This window comes from Poecilia reticulata, unplaced genomic scaffold, assembly GCF_000633615.1.
Source record: "Poecilia reticulata strain Guanapo unplaced genomic scaffold, Guppy_female_1.0+MT scaffold_159, whole genome shotgun sequence".
Classification (NCBI taxonomy): Eukaryota; Metazoa; Chordata; class Actinopteri; order Cyprinodontiformes; family Poeciliidae; genus Poecilia; species Poecilia reticulata.
In genome coordinates, this window is record NW_007615017.1 from 29,053 (window position 1) to 41,286 (window position 12,234).

The following is a 12,234-nucleotide window of genomic DNA, read 5'->3' on the forward strand; positions in this document are numbered from 1 at the left end:
TAGCAGGAAACAGAGCTAGCAGGAAACAGAGCTAGCAGCAGACAGAGCTAGCAGCAGACAGAGCTAGCAGCAGGCAGAGCTAGCAGGAGGTGATCCTTGTAGAGTCGCCGGAGGAGCAGCGGCTGCATGTTGACACGTCTCTCTGTCCTCCAGGTGTCCAGGTGTGCTGGTCCGCTCGTCTTCCTGTTGGAGCCCTGCAGCAGGAATGTGACGGGAATCTCCAACCACTTTAGACAGACTTCCTGCTGATTTCCTGCCGACTTCCTGCTGACTTCCTGCTTCCCACCAAGCCTCAGGTAGGTCGGGTCCAATCAAAATTCAGTTTCTAAAACAGAGTCTGATGATGATGTGAATAGCAACCAGAACCCAGAGGTTCTGTCGGGTCAGGTTGGGTACCAGAACCCAGGTTGGCCTCCTGCTTGGTTGAAGTCGGTTTTATCAGAGTAATAATCTGCATGAAGCAGGAAATGGTCACTTCCTGCTTCACCTGGTTGGTCCCTGTAAGATCTGATTAGTGTGGCAGGCCTGTGGTGTGGTACACAGTCACCTGCAGCAGGAGTTCCTGCTCATTATTAATCACAAGCTTTTATATTTTGTGGGTGGGAGTGAAGCTGCACCTCCAGGTGAAGACTGAACAGAAACTGTCGAGTCAAACGGGTTTGGACCCAGTTTGACCAGCTGAGGCAGAGACATCCGACCCGGTTCAATGAGTTCTGGAGAAGTTCTAGTCTAAATGAAATCAGAGCTCAAAAGGACTGAGGAGCCCATCAGGAGGAGCCTGGAGAGGTCAAAGGTCGTGGAGTGTGAATAACAATCAGAAGGCCTGCAGCCTCAGCAGGCTGGTAAACTGAGGGGAGGGGGGGCAACGAGGGGAGGGAGTGAGGGGGGGGGCAGAGTTTGGACCAACAACTAATGAGCAGCTGACTGCGAGCCGCTTCAGGCGAATTCCCATCCGAATCATTTCCCACCAAACGCCTTTAATAAAACACAACGAGGCACAAAGACACATTTCTGCTCAACACAGCTAGCAGGAGATGCTACTTCCTGCTGCTACTTCCTGCTTCCTGCTGCTACTTCCTGCTGCTACTTCCTGCTTCCTGCTGCTACTTCCTGNCTTCCTGCTGCTACTTCCTGCTTCCTGCTGCTACTTCCTGCTTCCTGCTCAAGCCATAAAACTGATAACAAGTCCTTAAATTTTTTATTTTATGGAAATGGTTGTTCATCCTAAATAAATAGAAATATTTCTTTGATTATTTAGTATTTAAATCTGTCTGGTTTTGGTCAGGATGCAGACCATCAGCAGGACCAACTCTGATTGGTCGGCAGCTTAACCAATCATGTCAGGAGTTTCTGTAATGAGACAAAAATCTTTTACTGTTTCACAGGAAGCAAAAAATAACTGAAAAAAATCAATTTGATTCTTTTTTAAAAATTATTTTATAGAATATTTTATAGGAGCATATATCTGCTGACTGCAGTCCAGAACGTCACCACTAGAGGTCAGCAGACAAAACGCGTCTCTTCGTTAACGACTCCTGATTCTTCCTGCTAACATTTAAACATTTATTAAACCGAATTTCTACCATTTTCATTCTAAGCGTCTCGTTCTGAGCAAAATATCTCCTTTCTGCACATTAAGGTGTGTAATCATCAGCTGTGGACCGGACCGGACCAGACCGGGCCGGACCGGGTCGGGTCGGACCGGACCGGACTGGACCGGGCCGGACCGGACTGGGCCGGACTGGACCAGACCGGACCGGACTGGGCCGGACCGGACTAGACCGGACCGGGCCGGACCGGGTCGGGTCGGACCGGACCGGACTGGACCGGGCCGGACCGGACNTTCCACAAACTTGCATTATTATTATTATTATTATTATATCTTTAAAATGGCAGCTATTTGTCCATCTGAAACAAAATGCTCTCTAGAAAACATGCTAGAGAATGCTTAGCAACGTCTTGTTGAGCACACTTCAGCGCCGACGCAGTCCGGTATCAAGTTTCTTTTAAGAAAATGTGTCACTGACATAAAAAACAAAGAAAAAGAAGCGATCGTTAGCATGAAGTTTAATTGGCTTGTCTTCTGTATTCTCTGCTTTACATTCCTGCACAGCATTTTAAAATGGAAAACGGATGACAAAACTCACGCATCATTACAAAACACTTGGGTGATAACACAGAAGTAAAAAACAGCAATATGCTGAAACCTGTTATGCAAGTTTTGGCAGTTATTTTATTTTTTTTAGGAGATACTGAAAAAGACAAACATCTGTTTGGTTCAGACCAAAGTGAACCTGGCAGCTGTTGAAGTGGAAACTTTCAAAGTTCAGCATGCAAGGACTCGACGCTACAGTAAGAGGTTCATGATTTTCTAGCTAAAAACTATCAGATTTAGCACCGCTGCTAAATCACTTTATTTTTTTAAATCACTAAGAAATGTTTTTAGTCGAGTGAATTAAGTGACATGGAGGGTTAAAAGCAGACTTTGCTCCCTTTGTGTTACTAAACTCATCATGTTTGACCTGAGTGATCCCACGCTGGCTTGGCTTCAGCCAGGCTTTCCCAGACACAAACACCTTATGCAGGATTAGTAAACCCAGGATCGTCTTATCAGTCTCCGATTTGAGAAATAATTACAGCTCAGTCATGTTCACACGTGCACCTTAGTTATTAAAACGTTAAGAGAAACATTAAAAGGAGTGAAGTTTCCTCTGGAAATCATGCTGAGATTTTTTTCTTTTTTTCCTACTAACACTGAAGTAAAAAAAAAACAAAAACACCTGGAAGATCAGCGGATGAGGAATCTGGAGCGACGACCGCGTGCAACAATAAAAGTTACAGTGGGAATACTTGTGTGCGTAACGTTCCTAAAGTTCCTTAGTGTTTGTGTGTGAAGACACTTCTCAACAGAAGCGGGTAGGTCTTGTATCTACTAACTGAGGCGTGAAACAAATGAAACTCTTAGCTTTGTTTTTTTCCTTTATCATCTTCCATTAGCAGCACAAACAGACTTACAAGCGGTGTGTGTGTATGAGGTTTTGTGAGGTTAAGCTGGTTTGAAATGTGTTTTTATGTTTCACCATTTCTCCTTGAAAGACAGTTTCTCATCGCAGCTCTCCTGAAGCTTTCCTGTCTGGGAGAAGATCCCACATTTCATACAGAGAAATCCGAGTTCAGTCGCATGATAGGCTTCATTGTCTCCTCACAACTTTGCTTTTTTTCCTTTTGTTTGTTTTTACACTTCATTCAAACAGTTCCAGAGTCTCTTCCGTTTCCTCCTGGGTCCTCCATCACTGGGTCCTCTCATACTTGCCCAGTTTCTTTGGCTCCTTGCTGGGCATGCACCAGTCGTCTGCCTCTATGGTGCTCTGGTAGTGCCGCAGGGCTGACTTGTTGAAAACAGGAAGTCTCTCCACCGACTCCGAGGACAGGGCCTGGTCAGAAATGTCAGAGAATAAATAATTACTCTCAGGGTCCAATTTCATAAAATATCAACAATGGCATCCTGGTTACTTCCTAATTTGCTTTGAAATCTGATTATTTTTAGATACCCATTTTAGTTTAGTTTAGTTTAGTTTAGTTTGCATAGTTAAAATACAAATCAAAGACCTTAAGAGGAAAAATAATCATGAAACAGTCCAGGCAAAGGCAACAGCCTCCACCCAAAAGGCATAGAAAAAAAAAGTATAATTCGAACAGCGACACAACAAACACTTGTTCAGTTGATCACAAATTTATGAAATATGATAATACAGAAGAAAATATTTTTGAGGCATACCCGATATCAGTCAGACATTCATCAGATGCAGATCGACTTTGTGTTTTGGTGATTTATTCGAGTACATTTATAGCTTCAAAAGCGTCGCTGTAAACTGATCTGCTCTCACCTTTAAATATATGACAGCTGAAGTGCCGTAGCCCTCCATGGAGTAGAGCTGCAGGTCTCCCTGGAAGTACTTGGCATAAAGGCGAGAGATAGGAAGACCATAACCAAAACCAGCCTGAAAGGTAGAAACGAAACAAAAAAACAAGAAGGTGACTCTTAACAATGTGGCCTGTGCAGATTAAGACGGATTATTCCAACATTACATCTATAAGCTACACCCTGTAAAGATTTCCCAACACAACACCTCCTTACTGCGGCTTCAACCCAAACAACATGTGGCCGACTGCATTCCTTCGCTGCATAATCAGCTGACTTTGCAACTATGTTTGATTATGTAAAACTGTGTCTAGCTTACAGAGCCCTACATATTATTTTTACTTTTATGTGGAGCTCAAAATTAAAGCAAGACTTCTCCAAAACAAAACAGAAAATTTCACTTGAATTTGAAGATTGTAAAAAAATGTTGTTAAAAGCAAGCGCGGGCACATTTAATCTCACCAGTGGAGCGTTTCTAGACATGTCCACGTGGACGGGACTGGGAGCCGTGGTGTACATGTAGCTGAAAAGACGTTCGATCTTCCTCAGGGGGACTCCGCCACCTTTGTCCGACATCTGACATACAGAGACATGAACCGTTTCCATTTGGAGCCATATTTTCTATGCTAAATGTGTGAACAGCACTGGTTTAATAGCTGGTTTTTTACCTTGATAGTGAGGTCCTCAATGCCCAGTGAGACGCGGACTTTAATCGGGGGCAACGACGGGCTCGTCTCGTGTGTCTCTACGGTGGCTCTCATGGCGTTCTGAAAGGAGGAAAAATATTGAGAAACTACAGGGAGAGTTTTTTTTTTGTTTTTTTTCCCCGTAGTTCGGGTGACGTACCTTGAAGAGTTCAAACAGCATGTGGTAGAGATGCGAAGGAACATATACGATGTGGATGGGCTGGCCCGAGCTTTTAGCTGGGAGACAATTCACAGCATGCAGCATTGCATAGAGAACAGCACAGATTCACATTTAACTAGATCCCATTTAAATCTTGCACTGTTATATTACATTAACATTTATTCTGCTGGGTGCTCTTTTGCATCAGGTGTTGCAGGTTGGAAGGGACATTTAGGCCTTGCAAAGCACAAAACAAGATCAGACTCTTACTCTATCACAGGTTATGTATAGTAAAACCTGCTAACAGTCCCAGACGGGATTGCACAAATTTCTTTAGTACCACTTGTTCTGCTCAATCCTAGGATAAAATAGGATTTGTAGCACAAATTTCCCCAACATGTCAAATCAACCACATATTTAAAATGCTAGAATGTGCTGTTTTGTAATAGGACGCTGATATTTGCAACTTATCTAAGTTTTCCAATAGTAACCCTAAAAAAAAATGTTTTAAAAAAATCATTATAAGAGTCTCTGCATGGTTCAAAAGGAGTTCATTTAGATGCTGACTAGTGGTTTTTGTTAGAGTCAGCTGACAGGAAACAGACATCCTGACACTCAGTAACAACACAAAAAAAAAGACAGAGAGAGGGAAAGAGAGAGACAGTGAGGTCTGCAGGAGAAGTCTGAAGAAAACAAAGCTGCATGCTAAAAATAGAAAGTATGTAATGCATTTGACTTACAGTTTACCTCCTTTATCTCCATGTCAGGAGAGGTGAGGTAATACTGCTCACACAGCATCTTGGAGGTCTCATAGGCATCTGCGAAGGGACACGACACCAAACTTTGTTACTGCTTTACCAGAATTTCAAACAACCAAAAACATGGCAGCCTGAGCTAAACGGTGAGCATCGGATCCTCTTGTTTTGTGTCACGGTGACCAGTTCCCACCATATACACCACGATGACACCACTTCCTGCTTAAAGTACGTACTCTCACATTGTGATATAATAATAAGGTCAAACACGGGGTGGTGAAAACAGACCGTTTGTGCGTAGAGACAGCAGGTCAGGATCACTTATTACCTTTTACGACTTCCACCACGTCACAGCTGGGGTCGATGCCGCCGATATGTTTGGGATGGGCTGGATTTACGCTGCCGTCGAAGATTAACGCTACGGGAAACACGAAACAGGCATGTTTAAAACGGCTGATAGTTAAAACTAAACTGTGAGGGAATTAAATGTGAACTTTTTCGCGTTTTGCCACATTAAAACTGCAGACTTTGACACACGTAATTGGGATGTTATGCAACAAGCTCGATACAACACTTGTGAAATGAAAGAAATAGGACCTGTTTTTAAAAAAAAAACAAAAAGAAACACTGAAAAGTGCGGAGTGCATTTTGTGACAAGAGCTGACTCTAGTCCAGTCTAGGCCCATCCGTTACAGGTGGAATCGGTGTACAAAATTTCTGTCGTACAGAATCATAGTTGTCATAGCAACATCAACGTGTTAATGAATGCAAATTTTCATGTCAACAATATGTTTGGTTTTTTTGGATAGACTTTTATTGTACTTTTACTTTGAAATATGCTTTTATTGGTTAAAAGACTAAAGCTCACAAATAATAATGGTTAAATTAAATACATAAAACAAAATATGGTAACAACTTATCTTGATTTACAAAGGCCCCATTACTGACATGAGTTGCTACTTGATGAATGTTAGGATCTGTGTCGATTAACTCACAGTTGTTACAGAGTGCAATACTGACTGTGCTGGTTCATGAGCATGCGTGTGGAGATGCGGCTCATGTAGAAGCGGTCCAGGAAGTACTGGACGTTCTGGTTGGTGACGGGGTCCACGCCGAACGCCTCCTTGAACTCCAGCACACCCTGAGCCATGGTGGGCACCACGTTGTTGTGCCGGTTACGGATGTTCACTAGAGTCTGTGTGAAGCTACGGTTAAGAGAGAATAAAAAGTTAATAACCGAGGGTACATGCTTCCCGTTGGGTTCGGCTCATCAGAAATGATATTTGTTTCATAGACGTTAACATGCTACAACTGAGTCAGTCAAGTATTTGTTTTCATTGGAAACTTGAATTAAAAAAAAAATTAAAAAAAGGTTACGGACCCTTAAAGACTCAACTGCCTGTCATTGCTTTCATTTACTTCCCAGGATTCCTAAACATTTTCATGCCAAAATTCCACATGAATATGATTTCTCAAACTTTGAAATGTAAAAATTCACAACGTGTATATGAAGGTAGATGTTCCCATCTAATGATGGGCATTTAGTGTATAGTTTATCTTTATCAAAATTATGTTTGTACACCCCAGAAAAGTAAAAGTATTGATGGGATTATCTTTTACTATTTTCCTCTTTTGGCTCTGTAAGAAAAGAAATTAATGATATTTTTAATTTTTAATTTATTACAATGTCTGATCTTTTGCACTTCTTGTTCTTAAGTCAATAATTAGGCTATTTTCATGTTTTGATTATTTTAGGGGGAGTTTTTACATTTTAAGGTAAAAATAGGCAGTAGTTCTCAAGCGTTTTTATTATAATTTTTTTCTTTCCACATTCTCTCATTTTGTTAAACTCTCAGTTTTGACTCATTGAAAGGAAACATACCCAAAATGGCGAACCAGTAAGCTTTGCAAAGTACAAAAATTTTAATTATATGTTAATGCTCTGTTAGTAACATCTACATAAAAGCCTAAAAAAAACTGATGACAAAAAAAAAAATCTAAACTACAATCACAAACATGTAGTGAGATGTCTAATACAATGGCTTACTTTTTTAGGACATCCTTATCGTCCGGATCTTTTTCTAAAAAGTCAACAAGCTCCATCAAACTTTGTGAATACCTGTAGGACACGAAAGGAAATAAAAAAAAAAAACAACATAAATACAAGCTGATGTTTTATGAACCGGAGTGACAAACAAAACGGCAGAAGAATATCTAATCTTCTTCAAAACTTTACATATCACACTGAACGGACTTTGCCATTTCCTCATTAACAATATCTGCCTGTCATGTGCAGGACTTCTTGTGCAGGCCAGGAAAACAAGGGGGCCTGAGTGCTGAGCTCACACTCTCTTACAGTCTGTCAGTGCAAAAAAAAAAAAAAAGAAATCTGGGTGAGAGGTGACTCGCTGTGTCACTGACTGCATGTGCTTTCTATGCACTGAGCCTGTCCCTGAAGTCACCTTCAGCTTGTAAAAAAATATGTTTCATGTCCATGCGAACGGGCAGATATCTCTGCTGGAATGGACACAAGTATAACATGAAACATCGAGGTATTTTGGCTTTCAAAGAGAAGCCGCTGAGCTCTTCAGTTATGCAGAAACAACAAAAAAAACTCGACAGAGCATTTAAATGCTTGTATCTGTGGCTCTTACGCTGTTATGTAAACAGTAAAAAACCTGGAGGTAGGATACATGTGTGGAGAGCTGCCCCCAGCTAACGCTTCATGGCGTCCAGTACAAGTACAAACAGTACGCATTTAATTTATTCCACAGTAAGGCTGATTGTCGGCAAACAGAGAATGCTGAGTTGGCGACCAGCAACGATCGCAAACTTTGAAAAGTAACTTCTAACATGAGAATGTATACTTTTTTTATACAGGAAAAACCCTTGCACACACACACACACACACACACACACACACACACACACGCACACACACACACACACACGCATACATCAGCCAAACTGACTTAAAATACCCCCAGACACATGCAGGGATGATCACCTGTTGCTGGAAACTATTATTTTCAGGCATTTCTGGGCCAAACGGCCTCAAACCAAACACTGAAACAAAATGTCATTATGGTCATTTTTGCTACCTATGAGTAGCAAAACAATATTCATTTAAAAATCTGTTCTGTGTCCATAGCAAAACAAAGAAATGCATTATTCACTCTCAAGTTCATTTAAAGGTAAGATTCAAATTTCAAGACTTCTCTAGCATTTTTAGCACGTGGTCTACCATAGCATATTTTTTTTAGATTGATCAGGATTTAAATATGGAAAAAAACAAAAACTGTGATGATGGATGGATGGATGGATGAGTGATGGACAAATGGACGGTGGATTAACAAAAGTACGGCTAGATACTAGAGATCTTCAAAAGAATCTAATCGAAAATAAAGTCTTGAATTACAATTTTTTTCATATGCCATTATTCCACTTTTGTCTAAACTAAGAAAATATTCAGATCAAATTACATTAACAGACACCCAGAATAACAATCCAGTACATAGGAAAACAACTCATCCATCAATATTTAATAGATTTGCTGCAGTTTGAATGTAACCTAATCTTCATGTCTAATTAAAGTGAAGATCATTAAAGCTAAAGATGGTAATAGGTTCGTTACTCTGAAAGGATTAAATGCAAGGAAGATTTTCTGTATGGTGTAACCAGAAGAGGACTTTGGTACTGGAAGGAAAGTTCTGCAATCCCCCATTTGCATGAACTTAGGATAATGGGAACAACCAACTCCTGAGGTTTGGCGACATGTTTTCTGTCCAGCACAGTGAATCTAAAAGAAGTCCAGGTATCCTACCAGCTTGTCAGGAGCTTTACAGATGGAGTGCCAAGAAGCTTGTCGGGGAGGTAATCAATTTCTTTCATGATGTTGGCCAGTCTAACAGGAAGCTCCTGTCGCAGGAACACAAAGGACGTCTTCTCACATGCATTAGCAGAGCCTGTGGTCACATGAGCGACATCAACAACAATTACAACAAAGCAAACTCCTAAACGATAGACTTGTACAAATGAATTATGTTGGTACAAATTATCTGGAAGTCTCCTAGACAATATTGCAGTCTCTGCAGTTATCTGGGCATGACCTGTACTTTGCTAAATTACGACAGTAAGTAACGCCAGTTGCGTATTAGCAGTGTAAATGTATAGTGTGTGTACATGGAGCATATAGCACCACATCAGCCAGGAGCACTTACCAAAGTCAATAAACTGCTTCATTGACAATGGGGAAGGCGAGAACTTGGAAAACCTCTCCACTTGTTTCGGTATCCCAGCTAACGAGCCGTTTTTCAACAAAAACTGAGCGAACCTCATTTTTTCCTCCCCTTCAGTATAGACCCCAAATGCTAGCAGTGTATCAGGGACAAGCCGTCCTTTCTGACTCCAGCACAATCCAGTTCAACGACTATTTTTTAGCTAACTGGGCAATAATTCGGCGTCACACCAGTGAAATCCTTCCCATCATCCTTCCTAGGCCCGCTCATGAGCTCAGCAAGAGTGTTTTTCTCTGGCAGTTTCCTTCCATATTTGCGCCCTCTGAATTCAACTTCTAGCGTTGAGCAGGGGGTATGTTGTTGTCTGCAAGGGGAAGACGTAAGACTGACGTTGAAACTAACCAATCAGCGCTTAGATGTTCTTCAGTGTGGGCGGAGCTCAGCGCCCCTTGGCTGAAACCGAACTGGATGGGCTGTACAGTGACAGACCTCTTTATTATAGCATCACCTACCGACCAGTTATCAAAAATCCCTGTGTTTACAAGTTTTGAGCCACTGCCATCATTTTTTTTTTGTGGCATCAAAAGGATGTTTCTGGCTGCACCCGGAGTTCAAATGAAATAATAAATTGGAAGCAGCCTAGGCTGTAATTAAGTAAACTGCTACATTATACAAAACCTTGTCTCAAGTTTCTTTTTCTCTATAGTAAGGCATATTTTTAAAGCACTAATACTTTGTTCTGATATAATTCTTGTGGGATACAAACAGTCTGTATTTATAAAGCTGTTTTGTTTAACACATTAGGGCATTATAAAGTTAGTTTTTTGCACATGGGTGCATGTCAGATCATATCTTATGATGAAGTTTATGTATTTCGATTTAAAAAGTAAAACTTATATGGACTCATTACATACAGAAGAATAAATAATCAACGGTTTCTGACACACAGCTAATGAAAACCCCAAATTCTGTTCCTCAGAAAATTAGACCAATGAAAACTGTTTTAAATACAGACATGTCATGTCATGGCTATAGCCAGTATTGACATGGTGAAAACTACTGACTTGATTGTGCAGGGAAGAATCACTTACAACGAAGGTAAGATACAAAGTCCATTGTAAACTGTTTTCAGAGTGACATACCCAAGCATATTGAAAGTTGAGTAACAGGAAAAAAAAGTGTGTTGAAGAAATTTGCGCAAATAACAGAGTTATCTTCAACTTTAAGAGGATTGTGACACTAAGTCCACTCCAAGAATCAGGGAGAGATTCAGAAGCAGCAGCAGGAGTTACAACATATGGAAGATCCAGGATATACATGTCTAAATGAAAGCAAATGAAGCTTTATATTTAATCCAATAAANCCGGACCGGGTCGGGTCGGACCGGACCGGACTGGACCGGGCCGGACCGGACCAGACCGGACCGGACCCGACCTCAGAGCTGCCAAAGCTGTCATGGATATTTAATGAGCCCTGAGTTGTTGGTCCAAGCAGCTGCGGAGGAAATCAATAGCATCATGGAGAAGAGCTGAAGGTCGACCTGAGTGATGCATTTTTAATGAGCTTCTGATGCAAAGTTCTGCTAAAGGCGCGGAAACAACCAGAACCGACCCAGACTGGCTAAACAGGAAGTGATGAAACAAAGGTCAGTCTGAGGTCAGTCTGAGGTCACTGTTCAGACCGGAGATTCTGCTGAGTCTGCAGATCTCATGTCCAGGTAGCGGTTCTGTTGGGTTCTGTTGGGTTCTGTTGGGTTCTGTGCTCAGTGTTTCCTCTCACGCCGACCCAAAGCTAACCAGTCCAGATGCTAGCCAGTTTGTCTCGTCCATGCTATGCTATGCTATGCTATGGCGTTGCTTTGTCTCCATGGCTACCAATAACCAGACCTTCTCCATAAAGCCATATTTGATCTCATCCCAATAATCTGATGAAGTTTATGCACATTGATCTTCTTACGGTGTTAAATCTGTGGCGCCTTCAGGACTGACAGCTGCTGCCGCTTAAAGGTTGATGATGGATCAGCTGGTCTGCATCGTGCCGCCTGATGGCCGCTTCTCTCTGAACTCCTGTAAGGAAACGTTGGCGAGTGGTGGGTTGGTGAGGCCCAGTGGGACGACGTCACGTCCCAGACGCTCCACACAGATGCTGCTGGCCCGCCAGCATTCAGCAGGGGAATCAAACGTGCAGCCTTCCTTTGCCGTACGACTGCGCAACACTGAGCAACACCGCCCAACCTGACTCTGACCTCTGACCCCTGACCCGATAGCAATGAAATGCTTCCAGTCATGGTGAGGTCATAGCTGCCTCTCCTTCCCAGCTAGCTGCCCAATGCTAGCTGGGAAGCATCTCTGTTGTAAAACTGCAGTTAGCACGCTGCAATCTGCTACAGGCTACGGGCTACAGCTAACACGCTATGGGCTACAGCTAACACGTTACGGGCTGCAGTTAGCATGCTACGGGCTACAGCTAACAC

General features: G+C 42.0%; 2 protein-coding genes across 3 annotated transcripts in view; one reads left to right on the forward strand and one right to left on the reverse strand.

Moving 5' to 3' along the window:
• Nucleotides 1–153: 153 nt before the first annotated feature.
• LOC103460068 (leucine-rich repeat and fibronectin type III domain-containing protein 1-like protein) overlaps nucleotides 154–12,234 on the forward strand; it is an 86,621-nt gene continuing 74,540 nt past the window's right edge. Inside the window, exon 1 of the mRNA XM_017303057.1 lies at nucleotides 154–296. The gene's annotated coding sequence lies outside the window, so the exon portion shown is untranslated. The remainder of the gene's footprint in view (nucleotides 297–12,234) is intronic.
• Nucleotides 2,051–10,145, reverse strand: LOC103460042 (pyruvate dehydrogenase (acetyl-transferring) kinase isozyme 2, mitochondrial-like). 2 transcript variants are annotated; one of them, XM_008402010.2, is made up of 11 exons: nucleotides 9,744–10,141; nucleotides 9,347–9,488; nucleotides 7,571–7,642; nucleotides 6,544–6,728; nucleotides 5,852–5,941; nucleotides 5,509–5,586; nucleotides 4,769–4,845; nucleotides 4,591–4,689; nucleotides 4,385–4,498; nucleotides 3,888–4,001; nucleotides 2,051–3,434 (listed from the first exon to the last, which is right to left on the reverse strand). In XM_008402010.2, the coding sequence occupies exons 1-11, from the start codon at nucleotides 9,859–9,861 to the stop codon at nucleotides 3,291–3,293; spliced, it is 1,233 nt and encodes a 410-aa protein (XP_008400232.1). In that variant the 5' UTR covers nucleotides 9,862–10,141; the 3' UTR covers nucleotides 2,051–3,290. The 2 variants fall into 2 exon arrangements, with proteins under 2 accessions (XP_008400232.1, XP_008400233.1); XM_008402011.2 differs by lacking the exons at nucleotides 2,051–3,434; nucleotides 3,888–4,001; nucleotides 4,385–4,498; ... (1 more) ...; nucleotides 4,769–4,845; nucleotides 5,509–5,586 and having other exon boundaries at nucleotides 6,519–6,728; nucleotides 9,744–10,145.

Bases quoted from the DNA above. Each gene is read 5' to 3' on its own strand.
- LOC103460042 (XM_008402010.2), bottom strand. From the start codon at position 9,861: ATGAGGTTCGCTCAGTTTTTGTTGAAAAACGGCTCGTTAGCTGGGATA. The intron at 5,587-5,851 runs GTAATAAGTGAT...GTCCCTTCGCAG, and splicing joins CGTGGTGGAAGTCGTAAAAG to ATGCCTATGAGACCTCCAAG. The intron at 3,435-3,887 runs GTGAGAGCAGAT...ATTTCTGACCAG, and splicing joins CAGCTGTCATATATTTAAAG to GCCCTGTCCTCGGAGTCGGT.